Below are 27,308 nucleotides of genomic sequence, written 5' to 3'. Positions count from 1 at the left end.
AGGGTCTACAGCGGCCGGCCCGGGCCAGCGCCCCCGCCCCCTGGCTCCTTCCCGGCCCGGCCAGGCGAGCCCCGGCACTCACCGTCCTCGTCTTAAAGCCTGTTCCTACCACGACAAGAGCTACTTCGCTGTATCGGGGCGCGGTATCCTAAACAGCTGCCAAACCCTTGGAGAGGTCAAGACTTTAAGCTAAGAATAGTGCAAGTTAACTGCTCTGTACAAATGCTGTATTTGGATATGGGAGGCTGTGTACTCCGTGCTCTTCTGGCACGACAGACGGACAGACAGGCAGGCAGACCGGATATATCAGACCTTGAGAAGGTCTGATGCTAGACACTGTTTTAATCTTTGTCTCAGTCTATTCGGAAATGAAACCACCATCACTTCAACTACCCTGAAAATACTATTTACCAATGCATTTGTTTGAACGGCAGGACAGCAATCGGGAAAATACGGATCGGTCACTATTTCAATAACAAAAAAAGTAGATCATTTATAAGAATATCTCCACAGTGATTTTATAAGGATCCCTTTGGAGTCACCTAAATTAATTAGGGATTAATTTAATCATCCCGATTAACAGACACATTATTGACTCTCTCCTTCATTTTCTTTACTTCTAAGATAAAATTTCTCATACACCTCCTGACTTTTCCTCCTAGGTCTCATTTAGTAAGTCACGATTTAACGATTACTGAATCTTTCTCAGGTTTCCATATCCTCTTGAATTTGAAAACTCTGGATGAAAATGAGGATTTAATTTATGTTGTGATGGAGATTATTGTAAACAAGTATCATGCAAAAGATAACTTTATTATTAACATATTATTGATAATATGCCTTTTGTATGAAATATTTTGCTCAGTTCTACTTTATTTTGAAATAGGGAGAAAAGCATGTTAAGGAAGGAAAAACCACTCATATGAAATAATTGTTAACACGTTGAGGTATGTCCTTTGAGGGTCTTTCTTTATCAATCTCTAGATTTTCTAAATTAAAAATAATTTTAATAATAATATAAAAACTATAATATATAAAAAATATATAACTTTCTTATTTATTTTAATGTAGCACACATATATAATTTTCTATATTCTTTTTAAAATTCAGTGGAACAAATTTTCCCTATTGGGTCCCCATAAAACTAATTTAATGATTATATAATATTCTATTCATTCTTTTAAAAATCTGAGTGTAGTGAATATACAATATTATATTAATTTCAAGTGTGTAACATAGTGACTGAAAATTTATATACATTAGGAAATGTCACCATGATAAGTATAGTTTCCGTCTGTCGCCATAAAAAGTTATTATAATATTATTGACTATATTCCCTACACTTTTCATCTCTGTGACTTATTTACTTTATAACTTGAAGTTTCTACTTTTTAATCCCCTCATTCCACCCGTCTCTTCACTCTTCTTCCCGCAGGCGACTACCAATCTATTATTTTTAATGTGATTTAATTATTTCCAGCATTTTATATTATGAATAAAGTTAACTAGAAGCATTTGCTCATAGAAATTTTCCACATTTATAGTCATTTTCTTCTCAGAATACATTGCATTACAGTTTTTGATATCGAATAGAAATATAAGTATTACCAACAAATTACTCTCCAAATGGATGCTTTGAACTGACCCTGTCCCAGCAATGAGTTTGTCTCACCACACTCTCACTTGCATGGATTATAAGTAAGGAAATAAAATGTTTAATTTGCTTGATTAAAATAGCACTTTTAGTTTATTTAATTTGTATATTTTCTTTGGTTAGATTGAACATGTCTACATGCATGTTAGCCACTTGTGGTCTTTTGTGAACTGCTGGGTTTTTTTTTTTTTATTTATCTGATTTGGTTTTCTAAGTATTTGTCTGCTTACCTTAATTATGTATATGTGATATATTTATATATTTTTAAAGAGAAAAGAAAAAATTACAAAAAACTATAGAAACTATAGAACTACATATTTTTCTTTTCCTTATAAAAATTTCTTTCCATTTCAAAAGTCTGATAAATATTCAATTGTATACCAAACATTTTAAGCTGACTAATCTTTCTGAAATTTACTTGGATATCTATTGTATGTTACAGCTGTTCATTGGTCTTCCACTAAATTATTGACCAGCTGACTTAACACCCTTTAATGCAAAGTTCACATTTCACTGACTTGCCATGATCCTTTTTTCATGTATTAAATTATTATAGATTAGAATATACACTTCTGAGCTATCGATACTATTTTACTAATTTGTCTGTCAGTGACACGTACTAGGAAGCAGGAAGCTTAAGTTATGTCAAATTAAATAACTACATTACTGGTTTCAAATAAATATTCTATTTTCTAACCATTTATAATAAAATATGACCTCACATTTCTGCTTAAATTTGATACACACAAGATATTTTTGTGATTTCCTCTGTAAATGAAAGAGAAAACCTAAGTATCTCACTAGTTTTATTAACTCAATATTATTTATACAACCCACTGTACTATACTGTTTTTACATTATATGCAAATATAAAAATAATAGCCAAATGTGTACATTAGCTTAATTAGGCTAACAAGATTAATAGCAAAAGTTGTCATAGACTTTAGATGAAGAAAATATTATTTTACTTTAGTTGAAGTGACCTTGCAAGTAAATCTTGAACCAAAGCAAAACAAAACAAAACAAAACAAAAACAGACAAGCAATGAGGTGGACAATGCAATAGTGACGACATCATTGAAAAAATAACTTTAAAATATGGGTTATAAAACCTCTTTAAACACAACTAACAATCAGAGACATCCATGTGAAACTGCTGTTTGAAGATTTATTAAGTAAAGCATGCAAATATTAAGGTTTTAGCTTTAAGAAGTTGTAAGTTGTTTAAAATTATTATGAAAATAATATACCAACCATCTCTGGCGCTACCCACCATGAAAGCAGAAAAGAATAAAAAAGACATTAAGAAAATATTAGAAATGGCAAAAACAGAAACAGAAACAGAAGCAAAAATACCATAGCTTAACATTATTTAACTAACACATCACTAAATCATTTCAATACAGTGTCTTTTGGGGTTAGTTCCTACAAAAATCTGGGGCTATAGGTTTGTTTTTAAAAAGCTATAGAAATTTTTTCAGTCTTGTGAAAATTTAAAAACATTAATAGAAAAGTACTCTTTGTGATTTGCATAATGTTTAACAACAAAAACCACCGCACCATCGTGCCCGTGTTTGTGTTTGCTCTTACAAAAGCATTAGTCCCAAGTAGCACAAACCTAGGTGGTAAAACTAATGAAAAAGGGAAAAGATTGATTACATATAAAATAAATGAAGTATTCCTGCTAAATAATCATGTACTATTTGAGTGAAAGTGTCATATTTGAACTCTGGAAAAGAGGGAGAGAAACTGCACCACCAAAAGGATTCATCCTGAAATCAACGGAAGTTTGACATCGGTGGTTTTAGTTTCAGCCACATAATATCACCATCCTGTTGAAGTTCTTAATTTGAATTTTATTAGGTGTTGCAATTGTGCTTTTATTTAACTTGTAATTTTTAAATTAATAGTTGTATAGGAGCTGTATAATTGTATAATTGTACAGTTGTATAATAATACAACTGTATAGTTGTATAATCTTGAATTAATAGTTGTATAGGAGCAAATAATTGTAAATATTTGAGAAATGTTACAATTTAAGTCAATAGAAAGGATTTAAAATAATTTTTCATGTAAAATAAGATTATGAATCACCCAACTTGAGAAATGCTGTTTTAACATATTCTTTGAAAATCTCAAGGCATATGTTACTATATCTAGAGCAATAAGGAAATTCACATAATGCCTAGAAAAGAAGATGACTGCTTCATAGCTGTAGTCCAAAATGAGTGGAAGGATATTTATATTATCTTTCTAGGAAGGAGTGTTTCATCAGTGTTAGAAGATCAGAACCCACCGTTAATAGTTTTGTCCAGGAAATGAAACATAGGGAATGAATCACCTAATAAGTGGGAGTGACTCCTTCACTACATCTTCTCAATCAGCTTCATATAATTGGTCTTTGCCTACGTTTTACCATATAAATAATCTTTTCGATAAAATATAGGCTATAATAACTTCACCAAAATGTAAAGGGCAAATATAAAGAGAAGATTTTTTTTTTCCCGGTGCTTTCAAGACTATTTATTAATCATGGTCCACTGTAAAAAGCTTTTAAAACCAGCATCTTCAAATTTCCAGTACAACTAAGAATTGAAAAATAAAAGAGGGAGAGAAAAATGAAAAACCCAACTGGACTATATTACTAAAGAAGTTGTCACTGGGTGCCTGCTTTCCCCAAAAGAGTCCAGAAGTTATGAACCATAGCGACGATGCTTCTTGTAAAAGAGATTGATTTCACTCTCACAAAGATTTTCCTTCATCTACCCATTTACAATTTGAACTGCATAATTGGTAAAACTGAGATGAAATCTTATAAACCTAGTAAAATTACCTTGTAATTTTTGGATTTGAAAGTAATGAACCATTAGAATCCATGTAATTTCATATAAAAAAAGAACCATCTTATTGCCATTGTAAATTGCACTCTTAAAACAGAACAAAATAAAACTTAGCATGTGTAGGAATATTTTTAGGACTAAATGCATATGAATATTTCCAAGTAATTGTTTCAAATAAGTTTCCTTAGTAACACTAATTTAAGGAAAGGGTAGTTTTGGTATATAACATTCTCTGTGTCCCATAAACAAAAAGAAATAAACCATGTGTAGGTCAATCTGTTAAAATAGTCACCTGCATCTCATCTAATTTTGATTGAATATCTGGAGGAAAATCCCCTGCTCCACAGTTAAATGGGTCAAAAGGTTCTGCTCCAAACAGGTCTCGTTCTAAAAGGAGGAAAATAATTTAGTAAATTAAATGACAATCAATCAATCAATCAATCAATCAATAAATAAATAAAACAAGAAGTGATTGGGGTGAGTTAGGTCTCAGAGGCAGGATTATATAAAGAACTGCTCACAAGGCCAAAGGAGCTCCTATCCACACTCACTTTACGCTGGGCTTTTCTGAGCTTAGAGGTAAACACCAACAAAGAGGCAAAGATCCATTTTATGACAATATTAAAACCTGTTTGGTTACAAAGAATTATTATCCAGAGAGGCTTCTGTGTCTTTAATTAAGATTTCTCAATATCAAATTCATCAAATTTTTGAAGCAAGTAAATTTATTACAATTAATGTATTACTTATTGAGACTTCCCTTTCCCATCTACTGATGCCTTTGTAACACAACAGCGAAGCGATCCGAGGGACCGGGGCTGGTTGGTAAGTCGTGTTACTCATAGCTCATTACACCTTAATCTCACATATATTTAGAAAAAATTTAAGGCACATTGTCTCATGTATGAAACTATATCACCTATCCAAATAAACACAATGGGGCGGGTTCTTTAAAAATACCTCCTAGCCCCAACACAAATTTCTTTTAAATACAACAAAAATGGAATATCAAAAAACTCTCTGTAACATACACTCTAAAGTATTCATTTTTTAACCACTAAAGAAGTATCAAAGTTAAAATTGATATTTGTAATTGATAAAAACCATGGCCTATTATTTAAAAATTATCAAATTTCTTTCTTGACACAATTTTTAAAAATTATATAGGTGCATGGGAATTTGTAATATATTAAGAAAAACTATATTATCAAAATTCAATGCTATGTAAGAAATAATATTTATGTTCCTTGAGTTCTATTATATCCTCTAAATTTAATCTGTGACCCTCATTATGAAAGACTCTGGCTTTTATAGTTATAACTTTTTTTTTTTTCAAATTCATGTATTAAATAAGTAAAGAATTTTTGTAAGTGCCTGGTGCTGCTAAGTATTATATACCTAAGAGGGACATACACTTTTATCATCCAAATAAAGACACTTTTAAGAGTAAAAGGAATGCAACCAACAGTTACGCCAAGACAGAAGATATAAACCAGAACTGTCCTCAACAAATGGGAATTTATGCCTATTTTATATATGAATATTATATATATTTTATATATATTACATAATATATGTAGACATTATACATGGGCATGGGTGTTATTATTATTGTTGTTATTTTCCTCAGTCTGATGTTGTTCAGTTAATAAACCAGAGCTTGGGGAACAAGAGAACTTCTCTTTGGAGGAGTGCCTTGGTGACCACCATACCACAAGCACGTCCAACACTGCTTTGCACAGGATAGATGTTTGTGAAAAGAAATGAATTAACAAGAAGGAAGAAGAGCTGATCAAGAGGAATAGAGATTTTCATTACAGGCTATCTCATTTTATCGCTTTGCTTTAGAGTGCTTCACAGATATTGTATTTTTTTTTTACAAATTAAAAATGTTTGTGGCAACTCAAGTATCAAGTAAGTACCATTTTTCCAACAGCATTTGCTATAAAGATAGATATGATATGGGGGTATCTAGAATGCTATATTTATCTACTATCTACCTACCTACCTACCTACCTACCTACCTACCTACCTATCATCTATCCTTCATTGTATTTACTAAACTTTGGCACTCAGGATCATTAGATATTAAAAAATGTAGCAGGGTGTTACATCAGTTTCTCATTAAAAAATTCCTTAACACAATTTGAACATCTCTGCCTAGATTTTCCAAAGGCATGTCAAATTTATTGATATCTAAAACTGAATGCATTTTTCACCTTACCTACCTCTAATTTTCCCTGTTAACAACATTTGGTCTAATATCCTGAATCATAGTTGATTCTGAACTCTCAGCCACCATCCTGATAAATTATCCCTTCTAAATATTTTCAAGGCTATTCACTCTTCTCAGTTTATAGTTTGACTTGGATTAAAATCCTCCTTTGCAGATACCACACTAATTTATATTTCAGATTTTAGCTTGTAATGCAAGTCTAGCATATATGCTAAACGAATGCCTATTGGGCTAAATAAGAGAATGAGTAAACCAGTAGTTAAGTTCAAGGAATTAAAAAACAGTAAAGGAAGAGATGTGAGACCCTCAGAAGGACAAAAAAATACCCCATTATGACATGAGGATACTGGCAACATTTGCTAAAAACACACTATGACATATGTATTATGGATTATTTCCTGAAAAAATATTTTGCAAGGCACAAAATATATTAAGAGGAATTAAAAAATATATATTTCAATTTATGTAAAAGTATTTTTGTACACTGATGTTCAAAGTTTCTGATGTTATTACTTTGCATTTACAATTAATTCTCTAAAATTTACTGAATATCTAACATGTGTAATATATTTTGGTAAGTTCCACAAGGGGAAAAAATAAATTAAAGGCCCTGACACAGTTTAAGCCCAAGCTAAAACTTCGGAGTTATATGGAAAAACCTCTTAATGTGAACCAGACAGGATGCAGTAAAGCATAACATGTAAAAGTGTCTTTTCTTGAGTTTCCCTTTGGACATGATGACTGATCATGGCCATTGATAACTAACTATTCTTTAAGTTCCTGTGATAGGGCACAGATCAAAATATAATCAAGACATTGAAAGTGAGCATCTGTTGGATGGTTCCTAATTCATCAGTAAGAGACTCTTACATTCCTTCCAAATGTATAGAAGATAAATCAGAAAAGTGATACATGTATAGTATTTTAGATATCAAGAAAAAACACTTATGTAGGGTTAATAAACAAATCATGGAATTCAATATTTACATGTTTCTTTAAGAATATTCATATACTCTTTGATAAAAAATATACACTGAGTTCTACTAAATGTGTCAAAATATTAAAATAGTTACCACCAAGTTGTTTTTAATGATTAAAACATTAAAAGTATAACCCCAAACACAATAAAATATAAATAAATGCTTTGTATGATGATATAAATAACCCTATACCCTATATCACTTTTCATAAAATAGTTTCAAATGCAACAGTGACTCTGTTTACTCTGAATTATAAAGTATTATAAAGTAAAATCTGATTAGCTGATTTGGCACATATAAACATAGTTCTTTGGCAATTAACGCTTTTAGTGAGCTCAAGATATATAATTTTCCCTAAAGTATTAATTAATTCCATAAAATATTAAATATTTAAGATGTATACAAATATAGCAAAGAATATTGATTTCTTTAGAAAGCTTACTAATCTCAGTCGATCTACTAGGTATTGGAGGTGGCTGTGTGCCATTGCGAGTAGGTGTTGAAGATGGGTGTGACACTGGAGAAAATGGTATCATATCAAAGATGTCCGTGGAGGGTGACTTTGGTGTCACACTGCCTGCCTGCAATGAAAATAATGTGAATTAAGCAGTATTTCAGGTAGACACATTTTAATGCTAAATATTTCATATGCATATAAAACACATATAAACAACAAATAATTCAGTTGAATTATATGCACTTGTCATTTTGTAGATCAAATGTTGGCAGTTCTATATGAGTTAACTAGTCATGCCAAATGCTCATTGGTAAGAATGCAACAGAAAATTTCTGCAACAGTGGCCTTAAATATGATGACAAAAATGCTGACAATACTTCTCTAGATATATTTTATACTTTTTTTTTGTATACCTAGAAATAATTGCCATGTGTATCAGAGAATTGAAAATATTAGAAACTATACAGGGAGCCTGGGTGGCTCAGTCTGTTAAGCCTCTGCTTTAGGCTCAGGTCATGATCCCAGGGTCCTGGGGTGGAGCCCCAGGTAAGGCTCCCTGCTCAGTGAGGAGTCTGCTTCTCCCTCTCCCTTTACCTCTCCTCCCCCTGCTCATGCTCTCCCTCCAAAATAAATAAGTCTTTTTTTTAAATTTTTTTAATTTTTATTTTTATTTTTTATTATTTATTTTTTTATTGGAGTTCAATTTGCCAACAGGGTCTTTTTTTTTTAAAGAAACTATATAAAAACATGATTTCAGTAATATATTTTGTTTAAGTTATAAATAGAAATAATTAAACATAAGTAACGCACCTTCTTAAATATGACCATTCATTCAAATGCAATTGATAGCAACTTTAAAAAGTTATGAAAATTATATATTAATTTGTATTTATTACTACAATAACAGCCAACTATTATATTCACTGCAGTGCCTTTTATTCCCAGGTAAGAGTTCTTAGGTTTTCTTTTTTTGTTGTTTTTTAAGAAATACATGTTTTATTTATTTTAAGATTTTATTTATTTATTCATGACATACAGAGAGAGAGAAAGAGAAAGAGGCAGAGACACAGGCAGAGAGAGAAGCAGGCCCCGTGCGGGGAGTCTGATGTGGGACTCAATCCCGGGTCTCCAGGATCTGAAGGGCTGAAGGCAGCACTAAACCGCTGAGCCACCCAGGCCCAGGTTTTCTATGGTAAATAGCTACCTTGCAAAATAAATTATCACTAAATGTACCACCAAAAGTGTTATCTGGGTCGGTCTGGGTCAGGAATGACCCAGGAATGAAGCAACCAGCACTTTGATTGCCATTCTGGGGGGCAAAATACACTCACACGTACATACACACAATCTAGAGAAGAAAGAGAACTCTTATTTTAGAGAAGAATAAAAGGAAAAACTTGCTTTTCCTCAAATAACATGAACAGAGATTACTTGGCATGTTTCACAGTAAAATTAGACTTTTTGGAATATATTTATTTTTCTCATTCATAGATAATGAAGGTAATGGAAGAAAAATAAGGCTGATTGTGTGTAAAGAGTCACACATTTGCTATAATGATATTCAAATCTTGACTGTTCTTGAAAACAAAATAAACCAACCAAAACATCTTTAGCCTGTCCATCTTTACTCTTCTAGCCTCATATTTTTTGCTCTTCCCTTAAGACTAACTTCCTTGGGAGAGTTACTAACTCCTATCAATCTAGACTTTGCTCTTTTTGTACCAAACACCACTGAAACTGCTTTTACCAATATCAGCAATGACCTACTTTCCCAGTCGCCATATCTGAGGGTTCTTTGAAGTTACTTGTCCTAACTCGCCTTTCTGTGGACATACCTGAAATTTTTTCGCTTTGATATAAATAGCACATTTTAGCAGAGTTTAAAAAAATATGTGGGATAATAAGAAAGAATTTTCTGCTTAGCAAATTACATGAGGTCTTGGGATGCTGCTCTCACTGACTGGCTTGGGAAGGCCACATTTAGAAGGTGGTGGTATTAACAGTCCCAGTGACAGTCTGGAATCAGGCGAGTTGACAGGAGTGACAGTAACGGAAGAAATATTTAGACAGGAAGATGAATCATCACTACTACGCCAGAAAGAGGATGAGCATCTCTGAAACCCATGTTGCTCATGATCAGACATTTTGTGCAGCAGCTGTAAAGGAATGACAGAAAAATACACTAAGGACAAGAAAGAAGACATGGAGGAAAAAGGAAAAAGTATATATGAAAATCTATTTGTAAAATGATATATTGTGAAAAGAATAACTTCAACATAACTACTGTTTAAAAAATTATTTGAATATATTTTCCTATTGCAACGTTCCTTAGATTCCAGAATGTTTAATTTGACCATGTTTCACTGAAATCTTACATTTTTAGATAAATAAAATGTTGCATCAGTAGGACTCGAGAGGACAACAATTAAGAGTAAAGCTTACTGATTCATTTCAATAAGAGCTTCTGTGTAATGACACAGGAAAATGAATCAAAATAATTAAAAAAAAACACTCATTGATGTAGGAGTAAAGTCTAGTAAAAAGTAATGACTTTGTAGAATTTTCAAAAAGGTTTACAACAATCATTTTAAATTTAATCCTCAAAACGTTCTTTTGAGATATTTGTATGAGTAATGTTATGTCCTTATTATAATAAAGATATGGGAAGTAAGGCCCATAGATTCTTTGTGATTTATTCCTTTATGAGGTAAGAAGCAGAGCCTAAATCTAAAACAATCTAACTCCAATCATCACGACCTTTCTGTACGTTGTGAGCTCCAAATGGTCTAAGACTTTCCAGGGACGGGCAAAGGGGGCCGTCCAGCATTTCGAATAAGTGAGATAATAAATAATCAGATGGTCAGTAAGTGGTACACTGCGCTGGGTCTGCACAGCAGTTTTCAAATGACTTTTGTAAGGTATTTGCATTACAGTCTGGAAAGCTACTGTCAAAAGCTGAGCTGGTAAGAACTGAGCTGTCAGAGTGGTCAACGAAAACAACAAGCCAAAATGAAAGTAATAATCCAGTCTTTATTCACGTCCTGCTCTAGTGTAAGCAAGAGGCCAGGGAGAAGGTGCTGGCTTCATCAGTGTCCCCGTTTCCCCCAGAAAATGGCACTGGGCTAGGATCAGAAGTATCCGCGCAGAAGCATGGCTTCGTCTCTCTGCTGAGGGAGCCCTGAACCAAGGTCCTGCTGGGTTGTGTGGTGTCTGGAGGGAGGGAGCAAGCCATGGGGAGAGAAAGGAGAAAGAGCGAGGAGCAGAAATGTCCTGAATACTGACTCACAGTGGAGAAAGGAGTCTTCGAGGCCCTCAGAAGATGGTCTTGACAGAAGCATTTTAAAAAGGCCATGGCCAAGGGGCTCCATAAAGGAGGCCTCTGAACATGGGCACCAGGCTGGGAACGTAGATGTGCCACGTGGAAGAGCGCAGTGGGCCTAGGGGTCCTAGGGGTGGAGAAGCTGAGTCCTGGACTGCCTTGCCTGCACCAGGCCCTCTACCTGGGGAGGGGACCGCAGCCTACCCCAAGGCCAGCCAGCGGAAGCTTTGGTAATGGTCTAGGACAGAGCCCGATGGGCTTGGCCCCGAGGTGGGACTTCCCAACTACGGGCATACCTCAGAGGTTTCTTAACACTAATAGGAACACGAATAGGAACACTAATAGGAACACGCTTTTGATAACTTCACAGTGAAAAGTTATAACAAAAAGGATGGTTTGGAGAACCCACAAATCTGAAGGAAGTGTTTAGGCTAAGAGTCACCTCTCCACACATTTCTCAAAGCTGAGGGGGAAAATAAGGCAGTGGAACCTGAGAGGTTTAAGTTGAGGGAAGGGTTTAGTGTGGAAGCACAATTTCTGATGGTCTGGGTTATATATCTTATCACTCTATCAATATGGATATAGTTATATGATTACCATTTTCCCTATTGCTTTCCATAATGAGCTCTCTGTAGATATGTATGCCCGCATATACACAATTTTAAAGTCTATTTTACAGTCTATGCAGCTTACTGTATAATTTTGTGATTGGTGGTCATTTTTTACTTAATTTTAAGTGACAACTGTAAACTCCCTGAGGACAAAATTTTTCTAAATTTCATCTAAAAGAAATACTTTCTAAAAGCTATATAATGCATCAAAGTAAAAGATATTATAAACTGCTTGTGTATATTTACTGTCTAATTTATACTAGAGCAACTTTTAAACTCAAACTATGAATTGATGAGAATGTTTATATGGAGTGAAACATATTATGATATTAAGCGGAAGTTGTCCTTCGTATCATCTGGTTTATAACATAAATGATAGTACGCAAACTATTATATGACTTATATTAGTCAAAATATCTTACCAGATGCCTCAAAACAAACCGAAGGCCAAAATAACCTAACTTATAAATGCTCTAGTATTTTATGATAGTGTTAATATTATGCCTTCTACTTGCTTACGCAGGTGAAGAAGGTTTGTAACATGAAAATGATCAAGGTTTTAAATAACCCACTTAGGTATTTTCATTTCCAAATTGGTAAAACTTGGATATCTATAAATAGTTGTGCTATCCAAAGTTTAAGATTCCATCACAGGTTTCCTTTTGGGTCATCAGTAAAGTAGACTTGGTCAACTGGCATTTGTTGCTCTGGTCACACAGATCTCTCAATATGTTGAATCAGTTCCTTGCAGGTAATATTAAGAGACCGCACATTAATAGCTGGAGCTTTTCCTGAGAAGTTACAAAATATAGAAGGCGGGCCCACAGACTCGCGTGAAAACAACTGATTGGTTATTAAAAGGCTGTGCCAAAAAATAAAAAATAAAAAAAATAAATAAAAGGCTGTGCTTTTTCAGTTGGGTATAAGCTCTCCACTTCACCACAACCACCACACGCTCATTATTAATGTCACAGCCCGGGCTCTGTGGACGTCGAGTTTGTGATTCCTGACTTAGAAATAATTCAAGTCAAGGAATTAAATATTATATCTATTAAATATTTTGAGTGGTGTTTCTAAATTTAGGGGGTCAGGAGCTAGTCATTTTTTTTAACTGCCATTTTTAACTGGTTGAGGATATTTTTTAAAGAAATAAATGCAGGGGGATCCCCGGGTGGCTCAGCGGTTTGGTGCCTGCCTTCAACCCGGGGTGTGATTCTGGAGACCCGGGATCGAGTCTCACGTCGGGCTCCCTGCATGGAGCCTGCTTCTCCCTCTGCCTGGGTCTCTGCCTCTCTCTCTCTCTGTGTCTTTCATGAATAAATAAATAAAATCTTTTTAAAAAAGAAATTAAATGCAGAGTTTAGATGGATACAGCTTGATATTTTTGTTTCATGTCTCGTCAGTACTTTGACAGATGGCTAGAAACCAAGATTTTTGGACTCTCCTACAGAAATTCATGGTACCACTGTTTAGTATTTATGTTCATAATTCCAGCTGCTTTGGTCTTTGAAGGTGCACAGGATCTGATCCCATTCTAAGAGAAGGGGGAGCTCTATGCTCAACCATTCCATGTTAATTATGCAGACATTGTTAGGTTCTTAAGGCCTATTAGTAATGAGTGCCCAGGGGCACCTGGGTTGCTGAGACATTAAGCATCCAACTCTTAATTTCAACTCAGGTCTTGACCAAAGGGATGTGAGATTGAGTCCCACATCGGGCTCCACGCTGGACATGGAGCCTTCTTGGAATTTTCTCTCTTCCTCTGCCCCTTCTCTCTCTTTCAAAAAAAAAAAAAAAGGGGGGGGGGGAGTGCCCATAGTTGAGATTCATTGTAGTTTTTTAGTTTGCTCTTTCAAGAAGCAGTGGCTTCGTATATTTAGGCCCAGGTGAATATTTCAACCCTCTTAGCCTCGTCTAAATATGACAGCAATGATGAAGAATCATAAAAGGGTTTGAACTCTCAGTAAATGTTGAATACATTTAAACAACAAAGAAATTGCGTCAAATAGTTCTTTGGTAACATCCACAGAAATATTAGAATGATATCAAAATTTTATTTTGTGTATGGTGTTAATTGTTTTGGTGATATAAATATTCAAACGCCTTTTTGAAAGGTAAAACACAACTCAGATTAAAATACGATTTATCATAATGATTAAAATAATTCTATTTAGAATTAGATTTAAGCAAATTACTTGAATTTTTTAAATTAATTTAATATTTATAAATATTTATTAACTTAATGTTTAATTATTTGTGTTTGAAATACGGGGATCCCTGGGTGGCGCAGCGGTTTGGCGCCTGCCTTTGGCCCAGGGCTCGATCCTGGAGACCCGGGATCAAATCCCACGTCAGGCTCCCAGTGCATGGAGCCTGCTTCTCCCTCTGCCTGTGTCTCTGCCTCTCTCTCTCTCTCTCTGTGACTATCATGAATAAAAAAAAATTAAAAAAAAAAAAGACCCTTTAAAAAAATAAACAAATAAATAAATAAATATTTATTAACTTAATGTTTAATTATTTGTGTTTGAAATACGATGTCTAAATTTTTCTAGTTGAAAAACTGGTAGGTCATAAATAAAACTAAAGATGAGGAAATACAACGGTGATGCAAAATGTTCTAGCCAACCCATGGATGCTCCCATGCTGATTCAGACTCTCAAAGTTCACTATCATGTCACATTTGCAACATCCCTTTTTAAGTAGTTTTTAAAAGGAGTAACTTCTAGAGTTTAGAATTTATAGCATCATGAATGCATTTTTTTTTCTTCCAGATTTCTAGATTCACAGTTTGGTTATTTTGATCTCTTACTTGGAAGACCTGTTATCTTTTTTTTTTTTTTTTCTTATTTATTTATTTATTTATTTTGGAAGACCTGTTATTTGTTCTTACAAGAGTGTCCCGGGTCAAGTGGATAGGATTGTCTGCAATTCCCAAAGAGAAAAACTGCAGCAAGAAACTAAATTCATTGATCAGATAGATATTCATGGTCGGAACTGGAACGGAATATATTTTTCTCCCCGTTAGCTAGAGCTTACTTCTTTAGAAGTGTCTTTTTTGCAAGTAACAATTGGGGAAGTGAAGCCGTGAACGAGTGATCATTTTTTTGTGGGCAGCAAATGTTCTTGAATCAATGTCATGTTTAGAATTTATGCCTTTGTTTAAAGATTCACATTTGGCTTGTTGTGCAACGGAGTTCTCACAATCTGCTCTTGCCCATCTTGACTTCAGTAACAGTCGAGAGAACACTAGAGGAAGATAAATAGGCACTTTTGTTTACCCACAATGAAATACACATTTTAGGTTATAATTGTCCTATCAAGTCTAATCAGTGGCCACACGGTTGATTATGTAAAGGTAGAACTTTATCCAGTAACAAACACTTGGTTTAATTGAAAGGGAGACATTTATTTTACTCAGCAACAGAAAGTCCAGTACTTGTAAGGACTACAATTTTATTCATTTAACTTCTTGGCAACAGTCTGATTTGGTTAAAAGCATCTATAGCCAGAAAAGTTAAATGTAAGCATCCAGACACAAGAATCAAGAGGAACGGTCTGATTTAACTTGCTGTGCCCACATCTTATAACGGAACAATCTTCTGGGGGCATTCATGGGGCCAGGAGGGCAGAATGAACCCTTTTTTCTGATATAAATACAGGCAGCGCTGCCATGTGAATGTAATAAATGGAAATCAGATTGTTCCTAGATAATTAGTACCAAATGGTGGAAACCCAACCTCTAATCTATTGCCAAACCACCAGAACACAGCAAAAAAGCAAACAGCCTCGTCAAGTAACGGAAATTTCTCAGTGTATCTAAATGTATAAAACAAGGACCCAATTTCTGAAACCAATGAGAAGATTTGCACAATGTCAGTGCGACACAGCGACACGCAGTACGGGCGCTATCGGAGGCTATTTCCTCTGCCTTAGAAAAGGACCCTAGGACTGAAGAGCAGGGCGATCAGGGGACGTGTCGCGTTCTGTTTGTTACGAGCAAGTGAAAAAATGGTCCGTCGATTGTACGTGAGAAAATTGAAACGAGGTGTGGTCCTTCGTTCGTTGTGCATATGGGGAACTTGCTTCAGTGAAAACAAGTCTGGATTCATGGAACACACACACTGGCTTGCAGTTAGAAATGTCTTTTAATTTGGATAATGAGCAAAAATAAAAAAATAAAACTAAGGCCCTCGTTCTGTTCTCCTTAGCTAGTACTAAACGACGCTGGAACCTCACACTGGGCGCACCCATGCGGGGGGCATTGGCGGAAACAACGAACCGTAGCCCAAACGGTGACAGAAAAAGCAAACTTCTCTCATTTGACTACTATAATCACGAGCCCGACCTCCTCCTTCCATTCCAGATTTCCGGATCTGACCCCCGAGTGGGCACCCGGCAGAGCTCACGTGGGCAAAAGTGAAATCGTGACCCTCTGTCGTGCCCCTTCCCCAGGCCACGGCTGCCCTGCAAAACGGCACCACCACCCAGGGCTAAAGACAAAACCCTAAGGGCAATCCCGACGCCTCTCTTATCCTCCAGCCCCCAACCATCAGCAAATCGTTCAAGCTCAAGTTAGGGGCGCCTGGGTGGCCCCATCGGTTAAGCATCTGACTTCGGCTCGGCCGTGAGCTTAGGGTCCCGGGTGGGGGCCCGGTGCGTGGCTCTGCGCTCACCCGGGGTCTCTCTCCTCCCACTCACGCTCGCATGCGTGCTCTCTCTTGAAGATACATAAATAAAATCTTAAAAAAAAAAAATCTATCGGGTTATATGCACCATCTGAAATGATAGAATTCTAGGCCAATTTACTCTTCTTCTCCTACACAGTTTTTGGGATCTCTTTGGGCCTCTTGACAGACCAGGTGCATGTGTTGGCCAGATGATCCCCGAGTCCCCTACTGAATGCTGCGAGCAACTTCTCAGTGCAATTAAAAAAGAAAAAAGTAACAAAAAAACCTCTACAGGGCCCTATAATATGTAGCCTCTGACCATCTCTCCAATGTCATCTCCAACTTTTTTGGGTCTTGGCCACTATGCTCTGGGCACAAAGATCTCGTCACTGTTTCCAGCCCTTTGCACAGACCGACTCCAGGTCTCAATGCAAATGCTACCTCCGCAGAAAGGGCTTCCCTGATCACTGCTTCTAAGAGTCCCCACCCAGGCTCTCCTCTTCTGCTATATTTTGTTTTACTCATAGCATATATCAGATCTGCATGTTTACATTTATTTATTCATTTATCTATGGGTTGATTACCCATCCCCCTCCGTGTCCCATGACCACGGAAATCCACAGACGGCTAAAACCCAACAGCCTAGGATACCCTACGACTGCGTCAGACAGTCGACAGGGACCTCACAGGCCGCCGCAGCAGACCACAGCTGTATCTAACGTGTGCCGTTGACAAATGTGAGAAAATAAAGGTCCAAAAGTGATGTGCATTGTACTACAGCCTAAGACACGTCCCTAAGATGCTACTTCAGCAAAGGAGCGATGACCTAGTACGACTAGGAAAAATGCAAACAAAACGACAGTTTACACTGTGAAACCTTGAAAGGACTTTTTAGAATTGCCGAAGAATTTCGTTAGAAGTTTGAACCAAAATCACTAAGTTTGTATGCGCAAGACAAATCAGAATGACCAATTCTGTGAATGGCAGCCCCCATCCAAGAACTAGCAGCCTTTCCTCAGGTGCCTTGGGAAGTGCGGAGACGCGAACCTATCAGCTCACCCGCACGGGACTCCTTGAAGGACAAAGGTTCTCAGTCTGAAACATCCCACTCAACACGGCCTCACTTTTTTTTTTTTTCATTTATGACTTAATATAGAATAAAATCAAATTTTCTAAAACCGAAATTTCTTATGAGAAGATCTGACTCCTCTGAACCATTGTTCTGTGTTACAGAAACTCAGCGATCACTTTGGACCTCTTGCTAGGAAAAACAGCTTGCAATCTTTTAGTTATCTAACCAAAAAATGTTTCTTATTTTTCTGATGCTTCCCATAACTGCCCTTATCTGCTATGTCATCACACACTGATAAGAACAGCATCCAAACCAGTGATTTGGATTATTTTCATTTGCTACATTACTTTTAATTTCACAATCCCTCCCTAATTCCATTCCTACTTTTGTTCTCCTCTCTCTCTCTCTCTCTCTTCCCAAAGAGACTATCTTAAAACTAAAATGAGAGGTAAATCTTTTATTTTACTTTAACTAATACTCACGTGATATGGACTTTATTGTTTGGGCAGCAAACCCGGATTCAGGAAATTATTGTTTTATATGCTTATATTTTGGAACCGAATTACAGTGTTAAATCATTTGCAGAGAACCATTCCTGAATTCTAAGAACCATTCCTTACATGGCAAAAGAGTCACTTCAGCGTGACTTCAGAAAATCTGGCTCCCAATAAGATCAAGAGCCATGTTGGGCTGGTCATTTGAGGAGAGTCTTTTGTCATTTGGGGCTTCTCCTCACCGTATCGTACTGAAAGCTGAGAACCTGATGCCAAATTAATTTTTTATACCAAACCCACCTATATTGTAATTTTGATGTGTGTAATGGGATTCATAATCCACTCCAGAGCTTCTTCAATTCATGCATCAATTGCTGCCTCTAATCTTTTAAACAAACCGCTGAGAACTTCAGCAATTTTGAACCATTCTATCCTTTAGTCCTCCGAGAGCAAAGGAAACAAGGAAGGAAAAGCTACAGAGTCTCATTTCCAGAGTTACAAGCCCAACAGGCATGAACTGTGCATTAACTTTGCTACACGCGGTGGCCCGCTATGAGGTGCTGGTGTCCTGGCGGTTTCCTATAAAACCGATGGTCAAATTTCATAAGAAAGTTCTAACTTAACAGAAATTTGCTTTACTATAGGCCCACTGCAAGCTATTAAACAAGTTTATATATACTTACTTATTTATATATACTTACTATACTTTAAAATTATTTTGATTTTTTATAATTTTCATTGTTTTCCAAGTTCAATTTTAATAGTTTGAATCATTAACAAACCTTCAACAGAGTGGATATTTGTAAGCACGACAATTTTTCATCCTAAATAATGTAGATAGTTTAGTTCATTTTTAGTATCAGAGAATTGGGACATAATTTTTGGAAATGTGAAATATAGTACTTAATGTTGTATTAATTAATTCCACATTACATAACTAAACTTCAAAATGAAAGGCAAAAACATTTGTTCATAATCTCTTCAAAAACTTTTAAAACATCAGATATCTTTAGCAACATAAAAACGTTGAGTCTCCTTTCTTTAAAAATCAAATAATTTCTATTTTTTATCTTAAAGATGTACATCCCCCAGTATGTCAGCAATTTAAAAAATCACATATGCCTTTAGAAACTGAAAAACTGTGACAAGTGATTTTTGAAGTTAAAATAAAGAAAAATACAAAGATCTTACTGTGACAAAAAATATAATTGCAAAGTTATAAGCTGAGTTCTTATAATAAATAATATAACACTTATTTACTTATAATACTTATTATTACTTATAATAATAAAGCAATAAATTTTCTACACATATGGATTAGGTGCAAAAAAGTGATTTAGAGAAAATGGTTTCTCTTTTTTAAATTCAGCCTTTTTGTTAAAGTCTCTGAAGCATTCTATTGAGACACATTCAATACTGAGCTGAACGCAATGCTCATAATCATTAAATGACAACTTCCAGAGAGCTCATCATTCCTAAAAACTGCCTATTTGAATAATTTGAATAATTTTGCTGTTTTTCACATAACTGGCTCGACCAATGAGAACTGCTGAGTAAACTGACACACAGACAGACTGTTTCGTTTCCATGCCGACGGTCAGGCGCATTGCTGGGGGGTGGGGGGCCCTCAGCCAGAGGCCCACGGGACTCAGGGAAGCGTCATCCCTACACTCCTCCCGACCTCCTGGCCCTCAACACTTCTAAAGCCGACCTGGTGACCAGTTAGGTCCCCAATGCACATGCTCACCCCCAGCCTGGCCCACCTCTTCTTGGTGACCCCAGTGCTACTCCAGGGCAGCACCTGCTTTCAGGAGAGAAAGAGGGGAGGGCTGCTTCATCATTCATCAACATGCCCCCGACCCATCGGCGCCTCCCCAATCTGCCTTGTCCCTCAACGTGATACTTAGTTCTCCATCCAGGGACAGAGTGTGCTCAGTGAAGGAGGTTTGGGTTTGCATCCAAACCAAATGGATGGATCTTACTTTGTTCCGCTGCAAATAGGAAGACTAGAGTAAAGCTACTATTCATATGCAATGAGTGTCAGGAAGGGCATCTTACTAAGGCTGCCTGACAAGTAACTTCCCTTCGTCACGTTCATACTTCCAGTTTGTTTCCAGGACGGCTTATAGGAAGGCTTTCAACAAGACCCAGAAGGACGTTACTCCTTTTTGGGACCACAGTTTAAAGGAATTTGAGCTGATGCTCTCTGCTCCCTGGGATGAGGGAGGAAAGAAAAAAATATCACAATCTTGATGAGAAGCCAACAGTGATGGTAGAGAAGAGGGAAAACAGGAAGGCTATAATAATAAAGCGAGCCTCACTGTCCATGACAAAGGTACGTGGGAACATATGAACCTACTCCCCACCTCTCTTATCTTGGCCACGGCAGCCCCACTGTCATACGCTATATGCCAAGCAATGGAAATGCCAACAGCATCCGCGAGAAAGATGGAAAAGTGTCGAGTTTAAAAGAAAGTTTTTTGACCCATTTCCAGGGAGGGCAGACCAAATTTGAAACCCTAAATGCAATTTTCTATAGGAGCATTCTTTCTAGTGATGAACTGGTGAAATATTCTAGAACTAGATAGTCACACACACACACACACACACACACACACACACACACACATATTTATGTATTCTATAGAGTTTTCATTGAGTCAGCCTAGAGGTTGAACCAAGATGGACTTACAAATAAATATCAGTATATGGTTGAGCACACGGACTCCCATGTCATCGGCTGCCTTCTTGCCCTGCTAATATTTGCTCTACAAGCTTTGATGTAGCCCCACTCATTTGCTTTTTTTTTTTGCCTCTGATATTCCTTTTATATCAAATAAATCACAGCCAAGCAAATGTCATAATGTTTTCCCCTAAGTTTTCATCTACTAGATCTAGGGTTGAGACTTCTGTTTGTTTCTTTTATCCATTTTGGGATTTTATGTGTCCACGTATCTGCATGATGTAAGATAAGGACCAAGTGTCATTATTTTGCGTGTGGCTATCCAACACCATTTTTTATAGACACTGTCCTTTCCCCATTGTGTATGAAACAAAATCTTAGAAACAAAAATTCTTTTTATAAGTGCAAATGCCATAATTGTGTTCCAGTTTATAGCATCGTGCTATAAGTTATACAGTAAACATTTTTAATGCAAAATAAAATATATACTTTATTGGAGAATATCAGTAGCACAGATGATTCAAGAAGAAAAAAAAGTCTTCTAAATATATTTTGCCAGAAAAAATATTGTCTTAAATTCCATCTTCCTCTTCCAAAAGATTCCCTTAGCCAAATCATGAAAGAATGGCATCATACATGGTATTGGGGGAAAGATTTCAAATCTGATAAACCAAAAGTAAATAATTTAAATATTTGAGAGTTGTCTGCAGAGAGAGCCATTCATTTTAGTGTCTGAAATTCAGCTGTGCCCCTCCCAGTGAAAACCCTTGCGATGCAACGTAAAAAACCAAAGCCAGTCTCGTTAACAGTCCAGGATCTATAATGAAGGTCAGTACTCCAAGGGTGGATTGGCTTAGGTCATGAAATCTAACCTCAGTAAATAGTGATCAATAAGGATGAAAGAAATATGATGTCACAACGAGAAAAAGAACAAACGGAGGGATGGCTCATTCTACAAAACACCAGGGAAAAGAGCAACATGGCAGAACAGCTCTTGTCTGAGCCACCTACGTGATTTTGATTTTTTTTTTAATTAGCATCTTTCATCTGTATCATGTTTTAAAATATTGATCGAGGATATTACAAACATCCCAGAGCTGGTGACCCAGAGATGCTTTATTACCATGAAGTCTCGTTTCTAAGGAAAATATGCACATAATCTATATACTTACTGGAGACGTTGATACTTGGGTTACTCTTAGCTGGCTTTCCAAATCTTGTACTTTGTTTTTAAGTTCCATATTTTCGGCTTCTAAGTCTTGAATCTAAAAAGCAATGATTATTGAATAATCTTCAGAAATTTATTCTTGGGAAATATTGGCTATTATATCGGCTACATTAATGAATAGGATTTTATATTATTTGAAATTTTAATGTACTCTTATGCACAAGGGAGAACATTATTTGATAACGACTGGGACATATCAGGAGATTCTAGATCACGGGAATTTTATTAAATTTAAAATGTTCTTACATGTGTGTAAATCCCATGTTTCTAATACCTCATCTGTGTGTTTTCTCGTTGCACTGTGCAGTCTGTTACCCATAATCCTGGAGTATAACCGCAAGACAGTGAAACTTGCTTATGATGATTTTGAAGACAGTGGAGAAAGGGTGTAATTTAATTACAAAGGAATCTGATCTGCATGGGAAACCACTTACCCAGCATCTGCTGCTTCTGCTGCTCTGATCCCCATGAGAAGCATCAGGAAGTGAAGCAAAGTCACATGAGAACACTAAGTTCTTGTGGGAATTCAATATAAAATGGTTAAAAACTGTGCAGGGGATCAGGAATGAAAAATTATAGGAACACAGTAAAGCAGTTCCAATCGGTGTGGGGGGAATTTAATGGCAGGCCTTCTAAATTTGTTTGATGATATGCAAGTTTCCCTGTACTTACATGACATAAACGTTAGACTTAGAGTTTAGTTTACTCACTCTTTTCTGTAATCCCGCAATCTGTTTTCTTGTTTCAACATCTTTTCCTCCAGATTCTAGAAATTTCCTGTATGCCAGGTCAAATGCTTGGCCAATTGTTAAAGTTATTTCTTCAGCCTTTGTAAAAATCAAAGATTTCATATGTCAGACTGTTCTTTGAATCAAGGAAAACATTCACATGAGGTACTTCAAAGGGGCAACGGCTGTAGGTAGAAATGTGGTAAATGAATCAGGTTGTCTGTGTTAACGTAATTCAATGTCTATTCATGCACAAAACTAAAAAAAAAATTCTAATTAAATGAGTAGCTGTTGAAGTTGGAAGGGAGAGTTCTCTCCACCTTCTCATCTTTTGTCTTAGTATTTTTTTCCTAGTTTGTTTTCCTTCTTTCCTGAATATTTTTTTGGTGCCTATTAAATGAAAGCACAGTGCCAACTGCAGTTTCTCTTGTTGCTTTGCTACTTATTTCCTCTTCCTAACGAGGAGGGTTGGCTAACCCTGGCAGGTAACTCGAATGAGGCTGACGGGGTGGTGTTGTGGAAAGCCTGAGGTGTGCCCTCTCGAAGTGGAATACTCAGTTCCAGTTAGTTGTTGGCTTGTGGAAATGAACAATTCCAACCCACAGTTGTCAGATTGTAAATATGTGAGATGAGGTCAGAAACCTGAATTTTTATATGAAAGTTCCCCATTGTAAATGATAGTAAACCCTATAATGTAAAACACAGCGCCTGCTGAACGAAATACAACTGTCCTCTGAATTTGGCCTCATGAACAACTGACGGTTTGGTCGGTTAATCAGAAACCGTCCTCAATGCCCCAAGTCCACCAGCTCATTCCTTCCTCATTCATATCTTGACTGGAATCTGTCTTGCACGATGTAAACACTAAATAAAAACCTATTTACCTTATTGACATTTAAAAAGATTAGTAAAGGCATCAATTGACTTCATGCATCATGAATATATATTTAATTATAAGATTTCCAGACGACATAAAAACTGGTGGTAATAATCAATCTTGAATAGACCATGCTTTAATTTACTGTGAATCCTAAAACTTTGTGATATGCTATGAATAATCTAAATTGAAAATAGACTTCATTCATTTGGGGAATATAAATAATAGTAAAAGGGAATAGAAGGGAAGGGAGAAGAAATGGGTAGGAAATATCAGAAAGGGAGACAGAACATAAAGACTCCTGACTCTGGGAAATGAACTAGGGGTGGTGGAAGGGGAGGTGGGAGGGGGGTGGGGGTGACTGGGTGACGGGCACTGAGGGGGGCACTTGACGGGATGAGCACTGGGTGTTATTCTGTATGTTGGCAAATTGAACACCAATAAAAAATAAATTTATTATTAAAAACAAACAAACAAATAAATAAATAAGAAAAATAAAAATAATAATAAAAAAATGAAAATAGACTTTATTAATAACACCGATTTTTTTCTTAATGTTTCAAGTTTTTATTTAAATTCTACTTAGTTCACATATAGTGAAGTATTGGTTTTGGGAGTGGAACCTAGTGATTCACCACTATAACAGCCACTGCTCATCCCAACAAGTGTCCTTAATGCCCGTCACTCATTTAGCGCACTCCCCCACCCACCTCCCCGCCAGTGACCGTCCATTTGTTTTCGATACTTAAGAGTCTCTTTTATGAATAACATGGATTTAATTAAGACATTGTCATTTATGTAGTACACTACTTGTTTAAGAAAGGCTTTTAGTCATAAAAAAATTATAGTCTAACCCAGTTAACTGAACGATACAAAATATATGCTTAAGATTATACATAAGAACTATCTGTCTTACAAACAAGTAGAAGGGGGGAAAAGCTACATTAAGGAATATTAAAGAGATGAAAATGCCAGATACCAAACTATGTGTGCTCAGTGGTTCAAACTAACGAAAAAGTGTACACATAAAAAAATTAGTTGCATTGAATGTTGGGATCACATATAATATCAGAACATGGTAAATGTGATTATAATAGGTTATGGGACTATCAGTTTTTTTTTTTTTTAGTATCTCTAATTTCAAAACTTTAGGTAATGCATTGGTATTTGTCTTATGATAATAAGACATATGTGTAAACTATGTTTGTTTTGCTACCTTCTTAATTATGGGTTCAGTGTCTTCTTACTAAGATAGTAATATGTTACCCTCAACTACTCCAGGTGTACATCACAGAGAATCATTTCAGTGGTAGTAACGCTGATTTATCATTAATAGATTTGACTTCATTATTTGTTCACAATAACTTTTAAAAATCACATTCTCTTTTTATAACAAGCCATATCTTTTGTAATAAGATATCTTTTTTATTAAAATGGCATTTAGCGGGCAGCCCGGGTGGCCCAGCGGTTTAGCGCCACCTTCGGCCCAGGGCGTGATCCTGGAGACCCGGGATCAAGTCCCGTGACAGGCTCCCTCTGCCTGTGTCTCTGCCTCCTTCTCTCTCTCTCTCTATCATGAAAAAATGAACAAGATCTTTTAGAAAAATGGCATTTAGCTCCCTAGAAAATATTTTGCATATATCACCTCACTTGATTCCCATAATGAATCTAAGAAGTGGGGATTATTATTATCCCCACGATATATACGCAACCTCAGTTCTGTGAGGTCTCAGTTTGCGAGTGGAGAAACTGGATTCAAATCTAAAATATTTCACTCTACAAGCCCTGATTTTTTAATAAATAATAAAACATCAGAGATCATATCTGCACAATCAGTTGTGTTTTTGATAAACGAACGTACCTATGTAACCACTGTGTCGTTACAGGTATGGAGTATTTCTATCTACCACCCCCGAAAGCTCTCTCCTACCTACTTCTAGTCAATCACGGTTCTTATGCGTAACCATTGCTAGACTTCCCTCGCCATAAATCAGTTTTCTCTGTCCTTGTATCCATAAAAATGAGCCATATAATACACATTCTTTTCTGTCTGGCTTCTTGCGGAGTTTCTCAGACGTTGTGTGTATCGTTTGCTTTATTGATGACTCGTGCTCCATCCAGTGAATAGACCACATTGATTTATCTACTTGGCCTGTAAGGAACACCTGCATTGTTTTCGACTCTTAGTTATAAATAAAACTGCTACAAACACTCTTCTAAAATCTTTTCGTGGACATCTGTTTTCAAAAATCTAGATAAATATCTAAAATGGAAATGCTAAATCACGGAACGGCTCTGTTTTAACATTACAGGAAACTGCCAAACTGTTTTTGCAAAGTAACTGCACCATTTTACGTTCCCACCAGCAGAAGAAGAGCTCTAGTTGCTCCTCGTTCTGACCAGTATCATATGTCGACAGTCTTCCTAGTTGCCACCTTACTGGATGAAGTGGTGCTACCTCAATGTGCTTTTAACTTGAATTTCCCTGTTGAATAATTACATTAGCCCAGGTCCATGAATCACTAAGCTAAGAATATTAATTTTCCCTCCTTGATCATTTAATGAAATATAAAGAGCAAGAACATTTTTTAAAAAAATTCTAAAACATTTAATTCAAAAAATTATTACAAGGCAAAACATGAAATATAGCAAGACTATATAATAAATACCTTACAAAAAAATAAAGCTTGTGAAAAGACTGGATGCAAAAATTCCTTCTAGGGATAAATGTATGATTGTTATGACACGTGAACCTTTTTTTTTTTTTTTTTTTTTTTTTTTTACAATTTGTTAACAAGTAAGAGAGGTTTTAAGTTTTGCCTTATGTACATCTCATATAATTAAAAATATGCAGGTGGGGCGGAGGCTCATTGGGGCTACTAGTTAAAGTTTATCAAGTGTACGCGCACCTGAGGGTGCAGTCAGGTGAGCAGCTGACTCTTGACTCTTGGTTTTGGCTCAGATCATGATCTCAGGGTCGTGACCTCAACCCCTGCATCAGGCTCCATGCTCAGCACAGAGTCGGTTTCGGAATCTCTCTCCCCCTCCCTCTGCCCCTCTCCACTTGTGCTCACTCTCTCTTTTTCTCAAAAATCAATCAATCAATCAATCAATCAATCTTTTTTCTTTTTTTTTTTTCTTAATTTTTTTATTTATTTATGATAGTCACAGAGAGAGAGAGAGAGGCAGAGACATAGGCGGAGGGAGAAGCAGGCTCCATGCACCGGGAGCCTGATGTGGGATTCGATCCCGGGTCTCCAGGATCGCGCCCTGGGCCAAAGGCAGGCGCCAAACCGCTGTGCCACCCAGGGATCCCCAATCAATCAATCTTTTAAAAAAATTATCAAGTGTGATATCCAGTGAATAAAGTATAATATATTAATATCTGGAAACAAAACTGTGAAAAAAGTGATGGCTAAGCAGTTGGTATTCGCCATACACGGAATCAATGAGGGCAATCACA

At 36.3% G+C, this 27,308-nt stretch overlaps 1 protein-coding gene across 20 annotated transcripts in view; it reads right to left on the bottom strand.

The window, feature by feature from the left end:
• The window catches only part of GULP1 (GULP PTB domain containing engulfment adaptor 1), a 219,999-nt gene that overhangs the window by 3,258 nt on the left and 189,433 nt on the right, over nucleotides 1-27,308 (bottom strand). For 9 of the 20 annotated variants that reach the window (XM_072752140.1, XM_072752132.1, XM_072752130.1 and 6 more), the window contains 6 exons: nucleotides 22,951-23,067; nucleotides 22,675-22,698; nucleotides 22,185-22,277; nucleotides 10,098-10,322; nucleotides 8,152-8,290; nucleotides 4,786-4,880 (listed from right to left, as the gene is read on the bottom strand). In XM_072752140.1, the coding sequence (XP_072608241.1) occupies nucleotides 4,786-4,880; nucleotides 8,152-8,290; nucleotides 10,098-10,322; nucleotides 22,185-22,277; nucleotides 22,675-22,698; nucleotides 22,951-23,067 (693 nt within the window). Of the gene's footprint in view, nucleotides 1-2,907; nucleotides 2,919-4,785; nucleotides 4,881-8,151; nucleotides 8,291-10,097; nucleotides 10,323-22,184; nucleotides 22,278-22,674; nucleotides 22,699-22,950; nucleotides 23,068-27,308 lie in introns of all 20 variants that reach the window. The other 11 variants (XM_072752144.1, XM_072752145.1, XM_072752143.1 and 8 more) reach the window with 6 other exon arrangements.

Source organism: Vulpes vulpes, chromosome 3 (assembly GCF_048418805.1).
Source record: "Vulpes vulpes isolate BD-2025 chromosome 3, VulVul3, whole genome shotgun sequence".
Lineage (NCBI taxonomy): Eukaryota > Metazoa > Chordata > Mammalia > Carnivora > Canidae > Vulpes > Vulpes vulpes.
This window is presented reverse-complemented; position numbering and strand designations above follow the sequence as displayed.